At 30.2% G+C, this 25,298-nt stretch overlaps 1 protein-coding gene across 1 annotated transcript in view; it reads left to right on the top strand.

Annotated features, from left to right (window-relative positions):
* LOC118181131 (uncharacterized) overlaps positions 1-24,546 on the top strand; it is a 35,304-nt gene extending 10,758 nt beyond the window's left edge. Inside the window, exons 3-5 of the mRNA XM_035350203.2 lie at positions 3,795-4,024; positions 5,902-6,068; positions 14,108-24,546. Coding sequence (XP_035206094.1) covers positions 3,795-4,024; positions 5,902-6,068; positions 14,108-14,781 — 1,071 coding nt within the window. The 3' untranslated portion in view covers positions 14,782-24,546. The remainder of the gene's footprint in view (positions 1-3,794; positions 4,025-5,901; positions 6,069-14,107) is intronic.
* Positions 24,547-25,298: the final 752 nt, after the last annotated feature.

The following is a 25,298-nucleotide window of genomic DNA, read 5'->3' as shown; positions in this document are numbered from 1 at the left end:
AAAGGCTGAGATCAGGAGCAAAATAAAATCAGGTCAAGAAGAAATAAAAGTCAGAGAAAAACTTGCAAGATCAACTCTAACAGATGGAAGAAGTGGAGCAAAACAAGATTGGATGTGACACTATGGAGCTTAGAGAGAAAATTGAAGCTAATATAGAAGATGTGGAAATGACAGTAGTGGCATCTGAAGAATCAAAGGATGAAGAAACGAAGGTAGTAGCTGGTGAAATGTCTGAGAAAGATCAAAGATGAAACATCTAATGAGATTAAAGAAAAAGAACAAAAAGATGGGAAAGAAGGTTTTCATTCTCAAGTTCCTGAAGTTGAAATGGAAGAAAGTGATAATACTATGTGTGAAAATAAAGAAATAAAAGAAATGACTAGTAAAGCATCTGAAAAAATTGAAGAAATAATTCATGGAAATAAAATTCCTGATTCTCAAATGGTGGAAGAAAAGTAGAGATGGAAGGAAGTAAAAATGTTAAGTTGGTAGAAACTGATAGTGAAGTTATGAAGTCTAAGTTAGCAAGCATTCAACCATCTAAAAATTCATGTGATGCAGAGATGAGAGAAGCTGGTGTACAGCATAAGCAGCGTGTTCCAGTATTGCAAGAAAATAAAAAGAATCTGTATTTTTCAGGTCCATTTTACTTGCCTTTTCATGCTCAGGGTCAAGAAGCGAAAGATAGTTTAATCATGTTTGTCCAGTCATATTCCTGTAATAATCTTGGAGGTTTTTAGTTTTGAGAGCATTCTTTCTACTATAGCAACACTTACAAAAATCGTTAAAAAGACTAAGAAAACTATACATGTCGCAGAAGTCGCTTTCCAGTAAATAGTATTTTTTTAACATTAAGTTCCCAAATTCTTGAATGATCATATTTTCTCATTAAGGTCATCTTTACATAACTAGTTCCTTTATAAATTGTAAATACTAGCTATATTATTTCCAAATAAATGTCTACTAAACTGTCATGTTTTTGTATTAATTCTGTTTCTTTAGCATGGATTATATAACAAGATTCCAAAAAACCAAGTTGATCTCTCACATTTATCATGCCAATAAATTGATAATTTATTTGTGCTGAAATAATATCTAAATCATCTGTTCACAATGCATCTGTTCTGTTCTTTATCTGTTCACTTCTTCATGGGATTAAAAATTATTTTAGCAAAAATTTATTAAAATTCATTTTACCTTATTTTCTCTCTTGGTTAGAAATTCTGAATTAATATCCAATTTTTCAGCCATTTGTTTCGATTCTGATAAAATAACTTCAAATTTATTTTGTAATTTGTGTTTTTGAAGACCCATTTCATTTGGTACTTGTTCTAGTTGCCTGTTTCATCAAATTGTAATGTTACTGTAACCAAAACCAACCCCTTTAGTTTTTGATTGCAATTTTAGATATAAAATACAAATTATTAACAAATACAAAATTATTATTAGAAACAAAACAGGCTAGTTTTGTTTTGATTGCACATGTGCATTTGATGACTGTGCTCCTGTAGCTGTAAATAAGCCAATATGCAAACAAAATAATTCATTGCATGGCACTGATATTAACAACAAGCAAGATTGGCTGCTGTGTCATTCAATTGTATTTCAAATTTTTATATTATTCAAAAAGAAGATAAAAATCTCTTTTATAATTAATAATGTATCTCATTCACAATATTTAAAATTAAATCTGTGCATATAATATCAAGGATTGAAAAGTAATTTAAAGTTTTAAAAAGTAATTTGCCCCTAAAATTCATGCCCATATTTGCATTGCGTAATCTTGCCTATGTATAGCTATGCCACTGACCTCACCAGAATTTCTTAACCCTTTCTGGCTTGCTACCTTTTAAAGATGAAATTTCGACACCACACAAAGGTAGGCAATCTAATCAGACCTGGAAGAGTACACATTTAAAATTTTGTGAAGAAAGCACTTATTCTTTTAATTTTATGGGTGTGACCGAGGCAGGCACACTGAATGAATAGAGCTTCAAAAAGAGTGCTGAAACAAGCATTGTTGGGAATTGCGTAAAAGAGTAAGAGATTTTGCCTACTGTTAAAAAACACTAGTTTCTGAATACTGTTGCAGATTTAGCATTACCTAGGGTGTGCCACGGGAAGGCCTGCTACTCTGCATCCTCCTAAAACACCTCTTCTTGGTTATATGATGATTACATGTCCATGTGTATAAATAAAAAAATAGGTATATGATAGTAACATTATTTACATTCCATATTTAAACTTTCGTCTATATTTTTCATGTGGTACTTTTTGAAGAAAGTGACAACACCTTGAAAAAAGCACAACCCAATATTGCATGTTTTGCACATGTACCAGAATCCGTATCAGATTCATTATCTGAAGCAAATCGTGTAGCACCTTCAGTGCTTCAGAAATGGTCAGCCCTCTCCAATCCATTTGGAAAATAATTAAAAATCCAACAAAAGTAAACTAATATTATATCTACAGTTAGGAATTATAAACTATAAAACAAAATTAAATAAATGGCTACAACTCCTATAGCCTTCAGAAAATCACCCCAACAATTTCTTAGTTGATAACCAAACCTTCCCTTAAAAAAACAAAAACTGAAAGGTTTCAGATTTTAAATTATGTCCAAAGGGACTTTTTTTAACAATTTATGTGTTACCTTTACTTATTAAATATCATGTTCTTCGCACTAAACCATAAAATTCAATTTAACAGCGATATTGCAAAATACTTTTAAAATTAGCATATCTTTAGAATTTTCAATACACAGTTCCGTGCCTCTGGAGATAAAAAGGCCCCTCGTAGAGTGTTGCCATTGCTCGCTTTTAAATCATTGAGTTTGTTAATCAAAAATTCATTAAAGTTTTTCAAAATATGAACTAGATAATAAAACAAATTCCAAATTTGGGCTTCCAGATGCCCATATTCGGGTGGAAACTTACTTTATTCAAAAATAGATGGCTCTAGGTACCGTTGTTTTATCACAATGCAAGAAACATGCATACATTTATGCAGATTCTTCATTATTTAATTTCTTTAAGTATAATAAAGGGCGATAATATTTGGTGGCAACAATTTGAAAAGTTAATCGGACATTTACAGTGAACCAACACAAAATGCCAAAACAAAAATAATAGTCCTTCAGGCCAAATTGGCCCTTTGGACTAAAAAAAGAGAAAAGAGAGAAAAACAGAAAAGGAAACACAAATATGACCTCACCTTTCTATTGTGAATGAGCTGACCGGAGAGCTGCTGAGAAACGAAGATAGAGTTGTTGGTCTGGTCCTAGTCTCTTAGTGATTCCACTCTGGGCACATCTGATGTTCGCCGTTTGATTTTAGGCAAAATTTCAATTTAAAAATTCAAAAATAATATAGAATAAGGAGATTAGCATACGGCTAAGAAAATAACATAGAAATTTCTTTTGAAACAATTCCTTTTATATCTTAAAAAACATCTGGAATATTTCTTTGAAAAATGATGGTTTTTAAAACATTAAACATGGCTAAAATATATGGACTGGTTTGTGTTGGGCTGCCATCTAGTATAAATAAAGAATGTTCAGAGTAACCTATAAATCCTTTTTCATTTTCTGTGTGTACAGAAGGAAATTTTTAGGTGTGCCCAGAATGAGACTAGTCCAGCATCCTTGTTCTAGTCGTGTGAAATATAACATTTGCATATGTTGTGCATTACACCTCCAATTAAATATTGCAAGTGAATAGTGTCTTGTAGTATTGGTTGTTCAAATTACTATAGTGCAATTATTTTATTATTAAACTCAGATTTCCCCTCATTAGGTGAATCTAGCTGATGTTGATGACCTTCAATGGATTGACAAGAAGCAAGATGGTGTAATAGCTGTTCGTGTAGGCCAAGAAGATCAGTTATTGCTGTGGTCTTCAAAAGGTTTAGATAACTGGATGTTTGCTCTCAGGGATGCTGTTAATCTCAGCAAGGGACGAAGAGAAGCTCTTCGTCGATCTCAAACATTAATGCCACAGTTATCTGATGGTGGACTGATTGGGAGGTCAGAATTTTCATGTACTAATGTTATTGTGTTCAGCTATCAAATTAAATTATGCTGAAATTATGTACTGAAAGATTTACATCTTCCAGTTTGTATTTAAAAGCATTTCAATCAAAAAATTTTATTTGTATAGAATCTGTATTGAATATTTATACAGCAAAAATTATATTTATGTAGAATGTTCTATTTATAAAGAAATCCATCGTGCATTACATATGGAAGCATTTAATGCATTAATCTTGGCTTTTATATTCTGATACTAGCTTTAATAGATGCTTCATATCGGCCAGGTGCCATAGCGATGCCATTTGAATGCAAAGGGTTAATACTTGAATTTCATCACATGATCCAGTATCTGCTAATTCTATTCCCATATCCAAAGCAACCTTTTGCATCCATTGAGAAGGAATTTGAACTTGTCCAACTGTTATAGAATTGATGACTACTGCTTTAATTTTGATCTTTTTAGTAGGATTGTTTACATCTGCAATACTATTTTTACAATATCTCACTAACAGTTTTTGCATTTTTGCATTCAAATGTGAAAATAACTATTGCTTCCTTTATTAATCACATTCAAACCTAAAGATCAACCACTTTTCTCAAGATGAGTGACTTTGGTCACCCTGAATCTAAAATTGTATTACCTATCAATGCATTACCTTTTTTGCTTCCCCCTTTACACCTTACTGTTGTTGAAAAATTCTGTAACAGAATGTAAGTTGGAGGCTTAATTTTTTTAAAATCAGGAACACCAGAGAGGCTTCAGAGATAGGCACCTGTTCTGTTTGATTGGAAGAACTAGCCTTCAGACTTTAATCGGACATTTTCTCAATTTCTAATTAAAATTGTGTCCAGTAAATAAAAAATGAAATGTTATGGAATTAGTTTGGATAAAGAAGCTAGGCAAAAATCTGAAAATCATTTGCTTTTAAAATTATATTTTTTTTAGAAAATATTCGTTATTATTATGTTTTCTTGCAGTGGTTCGGCGACGAAAGAAAATATTTTTAGAAACCCACAGAGTTATTAATTTGCATCAAAAGAAAGGAAAATCTATTAGAAAAATTTTCTATTTACTTAATTTAAATAATTCTACAGATTTTGATATTATTAAGAGTTATAAGAAACAGAATCGTATTCAAAACAAAAGAAGACCATCTAGGTTATCTGGTGGAATGAAACATTTTTCTTTAAGGAATATTAAAAGAATCCAGGACTGAATGCTCTTAAATTTGTTGTGGAACTTCGTGAATTACATGGCATATACTTAAGTCCAGAAACTGTTAGAAAAGTAATGTTATTTGCAGGATATCATGGGTGAGTAGCAAGAACAAAATTTTATGTCAGTAAAAAAACACTAAAACTGCGACTCGCTTTCACAAAATCGATGAAGCAAAACAGGCATAACTAATAAAACACAAAAATTGTTGTTTGCTGATGAAAGCAAATTTGACATCTTCAGCTCAGATGGACGAGTGCTGTTGTTGAGAAAAGAGTTTGTAGATGGTATTATGGATCAATATAAGTACTTTGCCATCTTGAAATAAAATTTGGCATCACTAGTACAAAAAACTTAACATACAAAATGGTTTTAAATTCTACGAGGGCAATGATCTGAAGCATATTGTGCACACATAATGTTAAGACTCTGGCTGTTATAAAAGTGTCCAGGAGTAATTAAGGCACCACTCCAATCTCCAAATCTTAATCATATTGAACATATTTGGCAGGAACTAGAAACGAAAATTTGAAAACATTATTTCATTATTGTTTATTTTATATCTATAGCTTCGTTTTGTGTAATGCTAATATGAACTTTATTGGGAATATAATGGACAAATTATCCATTTAAGTTATTGAATTATCTTTTCTAGGCACCGTGTCAACTCTCATCACTCTTTGTCTGCTAGTCCTGGTCCTCCAGGTTTGGTACACTCAGGATCTAATTTGGAACTGTGCAGTAATGCTGGACCATTCATGCGATCACTTGTTGATAAACATTTTATGCCTTCAATAAATGAATATTCTAGAAGAATGTCAGGTATTTTAAAGGCTCTTTTTAATTTTTATGGTTATGAAATTATATAATTCTGGTTATAATGTGATAGTTACATAATATCAAAATAAAATTTATATGTAGCGTATTCGGAAACTAAGTACCGTTTCATTCTAGTGCCGTCGCAGTGCTGTGGTAGGCGTTGCACGCATGCGCACTAGTTTTTCTTGTTCACTGACTTTCAATTGTCGCCATTTTGGTTGCTCTATGTTGTGTTTTCAGTGTGCTGTGCACATTCAAAATGTTTAAGACAATTTTCTCCCGCTGACTGTGAGATTCCTGTCTGATTAAATTTTTGAACGCAAGGAATGTTAAACTGGCCGAAATTTATCATCAAGTGACAGAAGTTTACGGTGAATACGCGATAAGTGATGGAATGGTGAGAAAGTGGGTAAGAATGTTTAATGCAGGTGATGCTCAGAGTGGTCGGCCTTCTGTTGTCACCGATGATTTGGTAAGGAAAGTTGATGAAGCAATTCATGAGAACAGATGCTTCACAATGACAACTCTTTCAGAGGCATTTCCACAAATTTCACATACTGTTTTATTCGAAATTGTGTCTGACCGCTTGAATTATTGCAAACTGTGTTCCCGATGGGTTCCAAAAATGCTCACTGATGTTCACAAAACAAAGCGACTTGATAGTGCCCTGACATTTCTCACGCGGTACAGTGATGAGGGAGAAAACTTTTTAAACCAAATTGTGACAGGTGATGAAACTTGGGTGTGTCATTTCACACCAGAATCAAAACAACAATCGATGGAGTGGAGACACACTCATTCTCCGAAAAAACAAAAGTTCAAAGTGACAGTGTCATCACAAAAAATAATGTGCAGTCTTCTGGGATAGGAAAGGTGTTTTGCTTACTGAATTTCTTCCCAGAGGTGAAACTATTAATGCGGCACGATATTGTAAGACTTAAACAAAACCAAGGCGTGCCATTCAAAACAAACGAAGAGGAATGCTCAGTAAAGGAATTGTGTTGTTCCATGGCAATGCTCGGCCCCATACTGCTGGTGTCACTCAATCGTTATTTCGACTGTTTCATTGGGAGCAGTTCGATCACCCGCCGTACAGCCTGGACTTGGCGCCGTCCGACTATCACTTGTTCCTGCACATGAAGCACGAGCTTGGTGGCAAGCGCTTTGGATCTGACGATGACACGTAAAATGCAGTGGAGTTGAGGTTATCGAAACTGGCGGAAAGTTTCTTTGACGATGGTATACAAAAACTGGTCACCCGCTATGACAAGTGTTTGATCATTGGCGGAAACTATGTTGAAAAATAGTTTAAGACATGTATTTTCATGTAAAAATAAAATTGGATTCGAAAAAATTGTTTTACTATTTTTTTTTACTTCTTTGTATGAAGTAAAAAGGATGTATTGTAATCGCGAAAAGCTTCAGGCAGCATATTTCAACGAAAATATCCACTTTGACCGCTTTTGAATGCAATTTAACGATGTTTTTGCGTAATATCTATACGTACGGACAGAATAAAAGACTCTTTTCCTCCAAAAAAACTAAAAAACTACTTTAAAATGAATTCTGAAGAGAATTTTTCGTGGCGTCTGTACGAACCTATGTACGTACGTATCTCGCATAACTCAAAAACGAGTAGCCTCAGAATGTTGAAAGTTTGTATATAAGACTACTACAACATGTAGATGTGCACCTCGTATTTTGGTTTCAAGCGGCTGCGCCAAATGTATATAAATATATTTATAAATATATCCACTCTGTTACCCGGCTCAGTGATCTCAGTTTCTTTACTGTTATATATTTCTAAATTGTACATTTTATTCTTTAAAAATGATTGAATTATGTTGTTTTTATCTTCCGGTTAAAGTTTTTATGCCTTTCGTAATTCTGGAAGCAATATTTGTACAATTATCAACAATTTAAAAGCTGTTTAAGTGTGATTAAGTTTTAAATAACATGGCGGACATATTTGTTTACATTTGAAACAGCAGAATTGTAGATTTGTTGTCAATCTAGAGACACTAAGCTTCGCAACACAAAAATAACGCCTTCATTTATTATTGCCAATTAAATCATGCTTAATTCTTTCTGGAATTTTTTCAAGGAAATAAGTATTTAAGATTTACTTCGTAATTTTTAATACAGATATTTTGAGTTTTTATGTATTTTTGCCTTGTCGCGAAGTGAAAACTGAATTAATTGAATGAGAAATACTCAATTCTCTGTGAAAAACTGTTTCTTTTTCGTTTTGTTTGCTTAATTTCTTTTATACATCGTTCTTTGTTATAGTATTTGAATAGAACATGTGGCAAAGATTCGATAATTCTTTAAATGATATAAATTTTGTGCATTCTCAGTTATAATATGAATGAAATATAATACTGTTAAGTAAACCTAGCGCCGGAGTGTCGCTATGGTAAACAAAGTGAATTTTAAAGAATGCATTTATTCTATTGTGGTTTATGCGCTGTCAGCGAAAGTAGGTTTAATTCAATCTAATAAGTTAAATGCAAGAAAAAATGCGTATAATTTAATATTCCGTACATGGAAGTCATGTGGTGTACACATCAGATTTTTTTTTTCTTTTTTTTTTTTTCAAAACGGTACTTCGTTTCCGAATACACCTCCTACATTCTTGCAAATTTTAAAACAGTAACATATTTAATTTTATCATTTCTTTCCCATTAGTGATAGCACAAAGAAAATCGTATTAAGTAAAAGAAGTTGTCAGGAGTTGCATAAAAAATACTTTTATTGCCAATTCCATGCATTTGCTAATTACCTTTTCCTTAACCTTTAGTTTTTATCAGGAGGAAAAGAATCTTTAATTTTTATTTATTTATCAATACATTTTGCATACAAACATATTCCTTTATAATTTTTATCTTTATTTTATTTTAAATAAGATACCTATAAGATATAATTATAATGCTGTCAAAAACCAAAAATCATCAACATCTGAAACTTGCACAGTCTTTCTCAGGTGTAAACAATAAAATTCACTGTTAATAAGGTCATAAAATCATAAAACTTTTGAATTAAAAACTTCTCTCTTTAAGTCTGTCTACTTTGATAAATATGTGGCACAACTTATAACAAAATTCACTTTCTATTGAAACAGTTTTATAGTGATGTATATCCCAGAGTTAGGATCCAACAGAGGCTAAAGCTTAAAAATTGTTTATACTACAAAAGAAATGAGGTAAAATGAACAAGTATTTCAAGATTGCATAGTGGATTGGATAACAAATTTTGATGAACTTAAAACCAATATCATGCAATTAAGACACAATAACACGCCGAATAAATACTAATTCAGAAGTCAAACAACAAAAATCAGCGTTAATTTACAAAATTTTCACAGGACTAGTTTCGATGGTTCGGTAAAACCATCGAAACTAGTCCTGTGAAAATTTTGTAAATTAACGCTGATTTTTGTTGTTTGACTTCTGAATTAGCAATATCATGCATTTAATGAAGAAATCATTAACAGTATTTTAAACACAGTGAAAGAAGTTTCTGATCATAGCAGCCATCTAGTAAACCTAGAAAAATATAATTTGAAGAGAAAAATATTTAAACATTTTTAGAATAGTATTGCTGTATGCTTGATCAGATAGTAACAATTGTATATAATTTGAAAAGAAAGAACTATTAAAATGAATATATTATAGAAATTTTAAAACAAATCATTACTACTAGGTAGCTATTTGAAAAATGTAAAAAATAATTTTTTATGTCTCTTTATGTAAACTTTTCAGTCTTTTATTTTTATATATTGGTGTATCTGATTATCCTCATAAATTTTAAATTGCTTTGCAAAATTAAGTGTATTTATAAAGTGTTTAATATTTAATATTAATATTAATTTAAGAATTTCTTTAATTCTTAAATTAATAAAATGAAGTATTTATAAAGTGTTTAATGATAATTAATTCTGTTATATCTTTATAGTTACCTAATACATACTCTTATCTATTTTGTTATTTTATAGCAATTTTTATTCTTTTAGATTTAGCTGCTCCCCATCTTTTTTTATGCCCAAAGGGGCATTTTGCCCAGAAAGGCTATTAATTTCATTTTGGCATTTTGCATCGATTCACAATAAATGGCGAATCACATTTTAAATTGTTGCCACCAAATATTAGAGCCCTGTATTATATTTAAAGAAATTAAATAATGAAGAATCTTCATAAATATATGCATGTTTCTCGAATAGCAATAAAGCAGTGGTACCTAGAGCCATGAAAGTTTGAATAACATAAGTCTCTACCTGAATATGGGCATCTGGAAGCCCAAATTTGGAATTTCCTTTATCTATTTCATATTTCATAAAGCATTTATGAGATTTTGATAAGGAAATTCAATAATTTCAAAGCGAGCAATGACAGCGCTGTACGGAAAAACATCCCATTTTTATCTCCAGCACGCAAGACTGTGTATCGGAAATTCTAAAGATATGATCTTTTAAATATTTTGTGATATTGCTGTTAAATTGGAATTTTATGGTTCAAGTGCAAAGAACATGATATTTGATAAATAAAAGTAACACACAAAACGTTAAAAAACTGCCCCTTTGGGCATAATATAAAATCTGAATTTTTTTTTTTTTTTAAGTGCGAAGGAACAACTGGCCCAATAGGACTATTAATTTGGCATTTTGTGTTGATTCACTATAAACAACGAATAACTTTTTAAATTGTTGCCACCAAATATTAGAGCCCTGAAATACATAAAAATATATTTTAAGAAATTAAATAATGAAGAATCTGCATAATTGTGTGCATATTTCTCGCATTGTGATAAAACAACAGTACCTAGAGCCATCAAATTTTGAATAACATAATCCTCCACCAAATATGGGCATTTGGAAGCCTAATTTGGAATTTGTTTTATTATGGATTTCATATTTTCTAGTACTCTAATGAATTTTTGATTAAGAAACTCTATGGTTTCAAAGCGAGCAATCGCAACACTCTACGAAAAAGCATGCAAGGCTGTGTATCCAAAATTCTAAAGATATGCTCATTTTAAAATTAATTTGCGATATTCCTTTTGAACTGAATTTTATAGTTTGAGTACATAGAACATGATATTTAATAAATAAAGGTAATACGCAAAACGTTAAAAAATGCCCCTTTGGACGTAATTTAAAATCTGAATCTTTCAGATTTATTTGTTTATTTATTTATTTATTTTGTGTGTGTGTGAAGAGTGTATGTACGACACTACTATTTATTTGTTTACCTTATTATCTTTCAATACCTTATTATCTTGGGGTAATACTTTCTCTTTAATTCTGTAGACAGACAAAATCTCTTGTTCAGTTACATTGTAGAAGTCCTGTAACTGCCGCTTCGAGAATTCCAACTAACTTGTCAATCGAAATTTTCTCATTTTCTTTAACTTCTCTGTCACTTTCTTTACTATTGGTAGCGGTATTTTCTGGATCTAGAACCATACTACCTTTTTTTGCCATTCATTAATTGATTGATGAATGAGAAGCATTGTCATCACAATGAAAAACTTTTATATCATCTTCATTTATTACCGCTTCTTCACATTTCTTTACAAAATCCATTAATTGGAAAATTTTAACTTTGTTTTGCGATATCCGAAAACCTTTAAAATTAGTGGCTATAATCATCAAATTGAGCTATCCTTTACCATACATATTTGGCTATGTATCATGAGCTTGGCCATTAACGATAAGTTCCGTTAAATTTTATCTTGCTTCTATCGCGCACTGAGACAGTTAAGTTTGAATTGTATTAGTTTAGTTATTTATTATACTTATGCCTATTCCTTGCACATGCTTAAGGTTTATCAGAGTTCTGAAAAAATAAATCCCACATATACTTAAGCTTTATTGAGGGCTGATGCTAGATATCTTACCGCCTCATGCAGTCTCTGTGGGTCCTAAATTCTGCGACTTAGTGCGGCCATACGAGCTCTGGTTGCTGGTTCTCTGTTTATTTAAATAACAAATCAGTTATTTTTAATTCAAATAACCCTAAATGTAATCTTTGGGTCTATAAGTATCATCAATAAAATCTATTTTTAGCATATGGAAAGAAATTTTTGCTAAATTTTTCCTCGTCAACATTTTTTAGTGCATTTAACTTAAATCTGTAATCATCGCCAAGAGTAATGTGAACATAAAAGGTTACCATACTCCTTTATTATTGAATTACTAACATAAAAAATTGTTCAGGCATCGCTACTTGAGTCAATACTCAAGTTCTAATCTTTTGATAAACATTCAATGATGAAAGGGAAGTGTAATAAATAATGATTCGCCAGGTTGGTGTTAGATCAAGAATGTATCTATGTGGAATGTTTCAGTTTGAGATAGGTGCCAGGCAAATATGCAGCAACGGAGCCAAATTGCTGATCGTACAAATTTATGCTAAAATTATTGTTTCTTCAATAACAAGATATTTTATTTAGTGTCAAAGTGAAATTAAGAATTGGGACTGTCTAGATGTTTTATTATGCGCGGAGGGAGGAAATGAAATGTGCATGCGTAAAGCCTGCGAGAAAAAATGTTGGTGGTTTTGAGGTCCGGATTTTAGATCATTCCGGATAATGGACGTCCAGATTTTAGATCATTCCGGATAATAGACGTCCAGATTTTGGACTTTATACTGTACTTCTAATAATAGTGTGATAATAAACAGTTTTGTAACCTGTGAAACAAGCCATGGAAAAGAACCTTGCAGGTCAGCATGGGCCCCTGTCCTTCTGTTTACCACTGCCATATCTTTTAAATTTTAGAAATGAAAATATCACTTTATTGAACTTTTTTAAATCTAGTAAGCATTTAATTTAAAATAAGTTTTAACTTGTTAAAGAAGCCTTTTTTATCTTTCCATTTAACCCTCAGTATCCAATTTCACTGAAATGCTAGTGGATAGAGACCTGTATGGAATTTAATAAGAATGTAATTTTAAAAATGTGTATTGTCAGTCAGCAGTGATTGACTGACCTCAACAAAAAGTTCATTATCAGTTACTGGTGACTGTTGCGACTCGAACAGAAAGTATAATCGCCAATGATTGATATTGCACTTAAGTCATTTCTTTTCTTTCAAAACGTTCATTTCTAATTCGATGAATTGTGTTGTTTAAACTCTCATCTGTATGTAAGCTTTTCAAGTATAGTTTGTATGTAAAATTATTGTAAAATAGAATTATGAATGCTGAAGTTTCATATGTACGAGGGCCATCCAGGAAGTAGATTACGTTTCCGTCTGTGTCCGCTAGGGGCGGGGCTAGCGTGGCCATCTTGGGGTCAGAGCGTTGCGCAGCTCAGTCTGCATCTAGCCGTGCTAGTGAGAGGTTCGTGCTGTGCTCCGTTCAGATACTGTGACGGTTTGAAATGTCTGCGTTAATTGAAAATCCCGCGAGCTGCGAGGTGCGCTCAGTAATAAGGTTTCTGACTGCAAAAAACTGTAAACCGATAGAAATCTATCGGCAGCTTCGTGAAGTGTATGGGGACAACATTATCACTGAAGGTGGAGTGCGTCAGTGGGTCATAAGATTTCAAAATGGCCGAACCAGTGTTCACGACGAAGATCGAAGTGGGAGACCCAGCATAGTGACCGCCGAACTTCTCGAAAAAGTCGATTCTAAAGTCCGTGAAAATCGAAATTTCACAATAACGGAACTTTCTTTGAGTTTTCCACAAATTTCGCGAAGTTTGTTGCACGAAATCATCAGCGAAAAGCTTGGTTACCACAAGTTTTGTGCAAGATGGAAGGCAAGAAGAGGTAACGAAGTGGTTGAAGGCGCAGGCGGCCGAATTTTTCGACGAAGGAATTTCCAAGCTCGTACATCGCTACGATAAATGCCTTAATTTGTATGGTGACTATGTAGAAAAGTAGTATTTGAGTGTGGCTTTCATCTGTATATAATAAAATTTGTTTCCTATACTTTGTTTATTTTTTTATTCCAAAACGTAATCTACTTTCTGGATAGCCCTCGTAGCTACTTTGTATGTATTTAGTTTGGAGGTTAATAAACTTTCTCTGAAAATTTCAGTCTTAACTGAAGGGGATTCAAACGGCGATACGGACTGTGATGCTGCTTCATCCTGTGATTATTACCCCGTGACTCGTCATACATTTGGCCCTCGACTTGCTCCTCAGTGTTCATCTGGGTCACATAGTTCCTTAGTTTCTCTTGGACGCCGCTCAGAAAATGGACATTTATTTAAACCTTCTCCCCGTTCTCTTCAGGTGTCACCTGCTTTAACTCAAAGGTCTTTGTATGCTCAGCATATTCTCTCCTCTCCAGAAATATCACAGCCTCCTGAAGCCAGACGCACAAAATCTTCAGCTACCTCTGCTACTTCAGAGTTCTCTTTTGTGCACCCAGACTCACCTGTTGCAGTTTCCTCTCTACGTTTAAAACATAACCGTCCAGGTGAAACAAAAAAGTCACAACCACTGTTACAACAACAGCAATCTTTAGGTCTTCCTGGAAATAATTTTAGGCCTTCCAGTGTATATGGACAACCTCTGATGGGAAACAAATTATCTTCTGGCCAACCTCCACCTGATGTTGTTCCATTTGGTGCATTTAGCCCTAATGAAGCACAGTCATTACCTAAAAGATCTGCTAAATGTTATAGTCATTCTAAGTCTGATTCAAGTTATATGGATGAAAGGTTGGAACGTATGCCAACAAATTCTCAGAAATCTGTTATGTTGTAAAATAGCATAGAGTGTAAAAAACGTTTTTTAAACTATATCAGTAGAATGAAGTGTATGTGTTGAGCATTTTTTTTCTTTGTATGTATGTGAGTGTGTTTGTGTATGATTGCTGTTTTGATATTTATTTGCAGCAAAATCCTAGTTATATGTTAGCTGCAATATCTGGTGATGGTTTAAGAGTTTTCTGTATATAGTGCAAACTTTCGTTTGGCATATGCATGTTAAAATGACTACTTTTTGATTTTTTATGATGATTTTCTTAAATAAAATATAGAAATTTCTAGTATATTATGAAATTTGAATTAGTCACAATTTATGTGCACATGTATCAACAATGTTTCTTTTACCTGTGTATATAAATAATCGTAAATTATGCATCCTTTTTAGTTAAATCTTCTAGATATATGAGAAAATCATCATAAAAAAGTTCAACCTTATTAGCATAATTTTTTTAAACTGAAGTTTTAATCAACTATGTATAATTTTTTTTTGCTTGATGTATTTAGATTGGTATATATATTTGTTGAGAACAAATTTTTGTCTAGGAATGTATTCCTCGACATTATTATAATTTAATACAAACTAGATGTGTATTTTCCCTAAATAGTGTTTGTAGCATTCAGTGTGAATAATTTCATATTGTGATTGCATTTACTTTTTATATTATTCACAAATGCAGATCAATTTTAACTATGTATTTGATGTGTGTAAGATGGGTTAATCTTTATCATCATGTAAAATTTCCATACCTAAAAGCAAAGCGCACATAAAATATTGAATCATTATTAGCATTTGTTTAATGTCAGTATATTGGAATATTTGATATGAAATGTATGTTGTGTACTGTCAAGTGCATCATGTTTCTAATCCTGCAAAATTTGAATAAGAACATACAGAACTGAAGTTTAAAAACTGTATTTGATCACAATGAACTAGTCAAAATTGCTTTAGAAAATGCTGATTAGTATATGTAACTTTTTTTCATAGAATTTTGAAGTATAGGACAAAATATGGCCTTGTATATTTTAAATGTATCTCCTAAACTTTAAGTATCTGATATGAAGGCCTGAAGAATGCTGTCTAAATCATGTTTATGTCAGTGAATTTATTTATTTATTTATTTATTTATTCAGTGCAAATTTCTAAAGTATTCAGAATTATAAAATTCATATCCATCATAATGATCTGTTTGATAAATTATATGTAATACTATAGAGAGGATAGTATATATCATAACATATCATGTGAACAAATATTAGTGGATTTGATGTTGAAAATGGGTGTATTATTTTAATAGGAAGTTTGTTAGGGCTTTTTTTTTTTTTTTTTTAGCTACAAGATCGTTAGTAGACACTTTATTTTTCCCTAAGTATTCTATTACAAATTAAAGTCTTCTTTACTAATAAAATATATTTCTAATTATATACTTAGATGAATATTATTCTGAAAATTATTGTCTTAAATTTATTTCATAATTAAATTGAGCATTCAAAAGAATGGACTTTAAGTTTACACCGTATTAATATATTTGATAAAACTGTAATTTCCAAAAATAACAGTAAAGTATAGATTATCTCAAATGACAAAATTTCTGTGTTATGTGTGCAATTTAAAATAAATTTTAAGAATTGTAAATATGTGGTTTTATGTAACCATGTTGTTTCTTTGGAACTACTCTGATATGCGCCCTCAAGTCGCCAAATTTCTCGCCAAAAATGTTTGGTGAGAAACTACACGCTGCCATATTACTACCTAAATTTTTTGTCTACATTTCGAACTTTAAGCCTAAAATGTCTCCAGAAACTCGGTTTTCGCACATGCAAAAACTACGTTTTTAACACACAATTCAAGTTAAAAATCCAAAGCAAAAATTTTAGGTAGCAAAAACGTAAAGTTTCTAACCAAAAATATTTGACAAGAATCCATTTACACAGCGACTTGTTTTAACTTAAAAAAAACATCTACGAATGGCACAATGTAGGCAACGAACGAATCTATGAACTACGCACACTTCGCTTTAATAAATTAACATAACAACAATAAATTTTAAAGAATACCATGTACACAGCATCCTGTTTAAACTTTAAAAAAATCTACGAATTGCTCAATTTAGGTAACGAACAAATCTACGAACTACGCACACCTCGCTTTAATAAAATAACATAACAATAAATTTCAAATAATACCATGTACACAGCATTCTGTTTAAACTTAAAAAAAGTCTATGAATTGCGCAACCTAGACACTAAACACTAATCGACAAAATAAACTAAAATAAATTTCAAACAATTCAAAAAAACAACAATAACGACAGAAATTCATACTAAAGAACCAATGAACATAACATTCTACAAAATAAGAACAAGAATAAAATAAAATGCACTTACCATGAATTAATGCTTTTTTGAACAGCAGAAATACCAATTTCATACCGCCTTTAACATGCCGCCACGTAATCACTATCGTATTTATATGACAGCCAGACACACTGTCCAGAAAATTCATACTATGCTTCACAAATAAATAAAATCACAAATCCCTACTTCTATCATGTACAGCCATTAAAAATAATCTCCCAGACCCTCTTTCCACACCTCCAAATACTCACTACCCCTTAACAGGATAGCCGCAATGATATTTCCTTTTGCTGAACTTCAATTCAACAACTTCCACCATTTTATCTTCCCCCCCCCCATCTTCTCAGACACAGACGCGAACCAACGAGCTAGAGCGAAAGATTTTTCAACGTCAAACAGTGTTGCCATCCAACATGCAATCGTGCCAAAAACCAGCACAGAACACATATCCCCACATTTGGTGAAATTAGGGCGTATATCGGAGTAGTACCGTTTCTTTTAATTTAATTTATAATTTTTATTAGTTTTCATTTATCTTATGATTTTTATTTTACAGATAAAATAAACAATTTCTTAATATATTTCCCTCCCTAGATCTATCTATGAAACTGATTAATAAATCAAAATGACTTGCTTTTTCTTGTCTGTTTACCATTTTCCCCATTCCACATTTTCTTGATCTTTCTAATATTTTTCTATTTAGTAATTGCAAGCTGTGCATATCATCATACATATTGTCATAAATTTTATGTGGGAAGAAGTTATAGTATATATTCTAGTGAAGATATTGAAGAGAAATAGCAGAAGCTATCCTGAATCTGTTCAAAGGAAAGTCATTGCTTTCCATCTAGGGCAGTGGTTCTCAACCTTTTGACTAACATGTACCATCTAAACAAAAACTGAAAAACTTTAGTGTACCACCGCTTTATTTCACAATGATTATTTTTCAGTTTCTCAATAGAAACTAAAAAATATATATTTTGCCATTTGCACAACCTGTTGGCTATTTGTATTAAATATGTACACATAAAAATACTAGATTAAAAATTGGTTACCGTTTAAATTATTAAAATTTAAGTTATAATACTTTAATTCTAAAATTTCTTGTGAAATTGGGGCCTGTTTAAGAGAGATCAGTTTCTTTATGTCTGGTCATATTTCACTTAACTTTAATGGTAAATTAGGATCCACTTTTAATTTTGTTCTGCAGTTGTTTTTTCAAATATAACATGGAAGAAAATCCTTGTTCACACAGATAGGTTGTGCAAAAAGGGAATAAAAATGTAATAGTTTTATTCGATATTAACTTTTTTTTTGTGCAGCCAAAAGTTATCAAGTGTGTTATTTTTGAAATCTTCAGTTAGAGTCAAATCGCAGGAAATTTCTATCAATTGTTCTTTTACTTCACAGGATTTTAAAATTTAATAATTAAAAATACATTTTTCTTTGCATACCACCTATTTTTCTCTTGCATACCATGAGTGGTACACTTACCACCAGTTGAAAATCGCTGATCTAGAGTATCAAGCCAACACATGTAAAATAAACAAATCTTGAGTCAAACAAACTTGAATCTTTAGATGGCAGTAAACATCTACTTTGGTATGAATGCACTCAAATGCAGTGTGGAAAATATTATAATTTAATTCGAGATATCTTGAAACAGATTTCAACAAAGAGGAAGTATTAACATTTGGTCTTTGCTTATTTTTGTAAAATTACTATCAGTGGAAGACTGCTTTTTGTAAAATTACTATCAGTGGTAGACTGCTTTTTGTAAAATTACCATCAGTGGTAGAGTGCTGATATTGGTCATTTTTAGTTATAAAATTTCTGAAAATGGAAACTTACAGTTTATTTATGGTGCATTGAGTTTCTTTTTTAGTTTTATGTTTTTCATGTGTTTCGTTTTTTTTTTTTTTTTTTTTTTTTTTCTTTTATTAATTTATTTTTTTAATGTAATGTAAATTTTTACTTATTTTTTGGTAATTCATGTGTAACTTGTGCTGTTAATTTTTACATGTATTTTTCTGTTTCATTCGTAATGCACTGAGTCAGTAATTTAAAAATAATTTTATTGAAAAAATAGCATCTTTTTTAGTTACTGATCGATTTATGTGGCACGCTATGAACTGGAAGTTGATTTGTCAGCACTGTCCTTATCTTCAGGGCAGATGTTTTTATTTTATTCGGCTTATAATTCCTTACTAAATGTAGTATTTCATCTGGATGTACTCCGTCTTTGATATGATTTAAATAAAATTCCTCGTCATTATAAATATTACGAATACACATCAAATAATTTTCTGGTAGCAATTTTCTAATATCGACCATGTATAATGTATGCTTTACGCATGCGTGCATTGAAAGAAATATTTAATAAAGTAAACAAATAAATATTAAGGTTTTTTTTTTTTTTTTTTTTTTTTTTTTTTGTAAATTTTGATACCCTTTAGATCATAATTGCTCTTTATTTCATAAATTACGGTTTCATACTTTTAATTTTATAATTTCTGCATGCCATCTTACCAGATTTAAATTGATGATCTATAATCCGGAATCACCAAAGTCCCAGTGAGTCCGGATTAAAGACTTTTGACTGTATTTCCTTTTTTTAAAAACAAAAAAAGCCTGTTGTGGGCTATCCTCCCTCTTTTTCCCCCAGAAAGCTGTAATCCAAATGTGCAAACCCCACTTATCCCTGATAAATTGGATAATACTATATAATATAAATTATTTTTCTTTCAGCAGTCAGTTGCAATTTTATTCTTCTACTTACACCGCATAATAAATTTTGAAATATATCACAAGATATCTGAAATCTTTAACAATTATTTTTAGTGATGTAGTTTATCTGAAGTCATATTGGTACATCTGTAAAAGCTATTTATTATTTCAGTCTTCTAACAATATATAAAATTTCAAACCATTAAAAGTACATATAAATAAGCTGTTATAAAAATGTTAGTAAACATCCATAAAATGAATAGAAAATGATAAAGACGAGCTCCATTTTTGTAAAAAGTTCTTTTTTGTGTAATAATGTTAATTTCAGACTTTATTTTTTGGTGGAAGGGGGTGTAATAGAAATGAAATATAAATTGAATAGAATTTTTACTGCTATAATAGTCATGTTAGTTAAAATATCTTTAATTATTTGCACATACAAATCTTTTATGCCAAAAATATTTTTAATCCCTCCTTGCCCAGGCAAAATTATCTTGCAATAGAAGTTAATAGCTTCATTATTAAACTTGTGCTCAGTCATAAATTTAGAAAAGACGAATTGGATTTTTTTGTTATCTGTTTCTGTTATGAAAGAAAAAAATATTATTGAAAATTTCATAAAAATGTGCCCCAAAAGCTTTAAATGCTATTTAGATTATTTATATAGTATATATTTATATATTAATCTTTACAGTTATGTAACTAATTAAAAAGGCATTGAGGCATTTTATCTAATAAATGGAATTTTTTATCATCTGGTTTTATTTCTATTTTTCAATTCTGAGAGAAATATTTTAACTGAATGCAATTTTAATTGCTGTCATATTTGTATACTTTAAAGTGTGCATAGTCATTTATTTCCATTTTTTGTTTCACACTTCTACTTGAGCATTTTGTATAAATGTTAGAAATTTTGCTAACAGATATTCAACATCTAATACAGCTCTCAGAATGGTACTTCCCAAGTATTTTTTTATTACTTTGTAATATTTAGTTTTTAACATCTATTTTTTTACCCTAGACTTGTTTCGTATTTGTCCCATGGCCATCCCACCTTTGATGAATGCCAATTCTTTTGCTGAGTAAAAGAAAAACACAGCAATAAAATTAAGATTTAAAGCTTAATAGTCATTTTATTATTTTGTGTTCAGTTTGATTGAAACTGACTTTTTTTCAAGGGGAAAAGCTGATATTATTATTTTTCATCATTTATAATTTCTCCAAAATTATGTATTAAGATTTTAACAAGTTTTTTGTTTTATTTTTTAATTGCTGAATTTATTCTTTTGGTAAAATAAGAAATGCTTGTTACGTTTTCAGGCAAAATTTATGTTTTAATTTTTTTAAGAAAAGAATCTCATATCAGAATTTGCTGCATTTTTATATCATATATATGCCTGCTGGCAAATCATTTATCTATTAGCAGTGTTGCATTAATCTTGTTCCTGTAAGCATTAATGCAAGAAATTCTTGATTTTTTACCAAGGGGGGGGGGAAGAAAAATGTTCAGAAATTTAAAAAAAAAAAAAAAACATTTTGCTTGTTTTTATATATAATAAATAATATTGAAACTATATTCTATACCGGTTTTAAAAAATAATACTTCAGAAGGATTTTAATACTCATATTATCTTGATGCAGAGTTTGAAGAACAACTAAACATTGGTATTTACACGCTGTAATGAGTAAGAAGTATTACTGTTAATTTCTTATTCTTCATTATATTTTTTTCATAATCATATATTACTTTTTGATTTAATTATTATTATATTTTAAAAGATTGCATATTATTTAATATTCAATTAATCTTTTATGCAAGTATGTAAATCCTTGAAACTGATAATCAAAATAAATATTTAAATTAGCAATAAAGCAATTTAGATGCATTAACCCAAAACTAGGAAACTAAATAAGTAGAAATAATATACTTGTAACCTGCCTGATAAATGCATTTAATCACTTGATTTATATTGTCTTAAAAATAGTGTCACATTTTCTATCCCACTAGATTAAGATTACTAACCACATTATAGGTATAACAGTTTAATAATGATTGTTAAAAATGTGCATTTAAATGTACTGTTTGGTCTTGTTGAAATTTGCATATTTTTGGTACATCTTGTAGATAATTTGTGTCGTGCATTGTTGTGGGTAGTATCTTGTTGATAACTATTAAAGTTATTGTAAAGTCATGAGACTGCACTTTTCACTGTGTACAGTGTTATGCTGATTTGTTCTTAATCTTAATTTGTTGAAATGTTCTATGTTTTATGGTGATATTTTATGTGGAATTGTTAGTTTAGTTCCTTAGTTCTGTGTTAAATTCCGAACTAGAAATATAAGATTTATATTTTTTTTTTTTTTTTTTTTTTTTTTTTTTTTTCATTTTAGCTATAAATATAGCAATACTTCTTGTGTAATGATAGAGGTTCAACTTCTTTAAATGTATGTGTTTAAATGTTGTAAAATCAATAAACTAAGAGAATGAATTATTTTAAAATGTGTGATGGCTTGTAATATTGCATATGCAGGTTTTGTATATATTTTAATAATGTGAAAAAAATGTCATAGCTGCAGTCTTCTGTATTACAGAAAAATAATTTCATCATAGCATTTAATATTGTTATGTAGTAACTATACATGTTTGTGTAGAAGGAGTCTTAATAATAATGCCTTTTACTTTTTATCAGTATGAAATTCAGCTTTTTTTCTTAGCAACTTTTGATGCAGTTTTGTGTATTTATTTAACTTTTTATTTTAATGTAACAAACTATTTTTTATCCTTGAGCGTATTCAATAACATTTTATCATGCTGAGCTTTTATTGAATAATATTTATTACAGTTACACAGATGTGGTGATGTATGATGTCGTATAAGAGATCTAATTTTTATAATTTTAATATACACTATTAAAATAATTAGAAGCTTATTCAGCTGTATTGAAGATTAAACCATTTAAATATTTTAAATAAATTAAACATCTTTAACTGCATTGTTACTGGTGTGAAATAATTAAAAGTGTGTTTTAGAGCAGTGTAAAAATTTTAGTATATTGCTGAAAGGAAATAGATTAATGTATTTCAACAATTAAATAGTCTTAGAATGTTATTTGAAGGCATTTTCAGATCACATTTGTCTTTAAACATAATGGGTTAAGCTTATACTTTGAAAACATGTATGAAATCCAGATGAGGGAGAAGGGAGTATTCTAATTTAACTCAATCAGAAAAATAAAGTTGGATGTGAATTGTAAATAAAATGTTGGTATTTCTGGAGCAACATAATTTTGTCTACAAAATTTTAGGACTGAATTTCTATTAATCCCAAAGAAGCTGCCAATTGCCTAATGAGTGACAGTGAGAACCAGTATGTCTCAGCTTTTAGCATATTATCTGTTTGTGGTTGCTTGATTTTGTGCATATGTGTGCATTTTTGTACCATTTTGGAATCAGAGCCAGAGAAACGAAGTTTTCTGTGCACACTTAACTCTTTTTCACCAGTTGGTTATATAAAGAAAAATGTAAATGTTTTTAATCTTTCCTTTACCTACCAAATTGGGTATATGTGAGCTATTTCTTGTTCCCAGGAGTAAAATCTTACTCTAAAGAGCACCTTTCAAAACACTTCAGAGACATGGGAAGCATGATTTTGGAGGGGGGAATAGAAAAATGATCTAATAGTAATTTCTACCAAGACATGCAGAAGTCATATGAACTTAATAAAAGATGAAAAAAGAAGGAATATGTAAAAGACTAAACAATGATAAAATTGTCTTGAAATCTGAATTCAGCCCTAATCTTTGCAGACATATTGTTTGCATGCCTGAGATCTAGAAGATAATTGCACCCTAGGTAACAAGTTAAATTTTCTGTGCTTTAAGTAGATCTGTCATTTTAACATCTATTTCCTGAATTTATGTATGAAAATAACATGAGAAACTAGTTGATGAAACAGGAAGCCTTTTAAAATATATAAACTGTTTTGCATTTCTTTCACCTTCATAAATCCTAATATTGTAGCATAGTAAGAGCTGTCTGTTCTGTAATTCTTTTTAGAACTCTTATGATTTCAACAAAAATTTTTGAAACAGTTTTAACCCCCCCTTTTAATTTATAAATATAGTGGGAAAATGTATCCTTGAATCTTAAAAAAGCATTTTCATTTTCCTTTATAAAAAAGTACGATTATATCAGTATTAGATTTGACTGATAATTTATGTTATATGGGTTCTTGTTTTTTTTTTTTTTTTTTAAATCCATTATTGTTTGATATTATTAATTCTTACACCTTGTATTTTTAAAAGGCTATGTTATATGATAATAATTATGCTTATATATTAATTGATGGGCAAAAAGTCTTATAATTGATTTATATTCTTGAGAGTTATCACGAAGATCACCTTATAGTTAATGTATTTCATGACTAAAATTTCAGTGAGAAAATTAAATTTGATTTAAGCATTCCCCTTTTTTCTTTTCGTCCCCTTTTTTTGCTGTCAGTATATAGAAATATTTTTTAATCATTTAAGCTGATTTAAATTTTAAAAATATTAAAGATTTTAAATTAATTTGTTCTTCATATCTTTTATGTAAACTATGTTACAAAGTTTTGTTAATGCTGTTGCTGTTCTTGAAATATACTTTTACATGCACTGATTTTGTAATAAAATTAACTATTGTACTTGTTAAGAAATTATTCATTGAAGCAATATAAGAAAATTTCCCCAAAATAAGTATTGGGATTTTAACCCTTTAAATCTTTCTTTAAAGGGTAGGGGGAGCTAAGCTTTTTTAAAATGTTATTGTCATATAATTTATTTGTACATGATTTTTTTTTTTTTTTTTTTTTTTTTTGCCTTTGTGTGTATATATATATATATATATATATATTATATTTGAAAGAAGAACTTTAAAGGATTGAGTTCTGTGAAAACTTAGTTATTGTTTGCTTTCATACATGGTTATGCTGAAAAATTTGTGCTATCAGTTTTATATTGTGAATGACATCATTACAAAATGTTGCATTCAGAATTATTAGAAATAAGCTTAAAATATGCTGCTTAAATGTTACTGTGATATTTATGTTCATTAATTTAAAAAGTCATTTATATTTTTAAGCAGTCATATTGTTCTTTTAGTATAATACTTACATCAGAAATTTTATTTTAAATTTCAAGCTTTTTATCAAAATATTCTTTTTGTCATAAAGTTCATATACTAATTTAACGTTAGTTACATTAGTGTTGTGAAAACATTTTTAGGAAATGTGATGGTCTTAAAATGGGTTCAGCTAACTGTAAACAGTAGATATTTTAAAAATATTAATGAAAAGGATTGAAGTTAGAGTAAAAGAATGAGAATGTAGGTTTCAAATACTATGTAAATTAGCTTACAAAGTTTTTTAGTAGTAAAAATGTACCACTTCTATCATGA

The sequence above is a fragment of the Stegodyphus dumicola genome, chromosome 5, assembly GCF_044657685.1.
Source record: "Stegodyphus dumicola isolate Sdum_Otavi_A_Nest chromosome 5, ASM4465768v1".
In the NCBI taxonomy this organism is placed as follows: Eukaryota; Metazoa; Arthropoda; class Arachnida; order Araneae; family Eresidae; genus Stegodyphus; species Stegodyphus dumicola.
The sequence above is the reverse complement of the archived record's forward strand: the minus strand, read 5'-3'. Positions and strand labels throughout refer to the sequence as shown.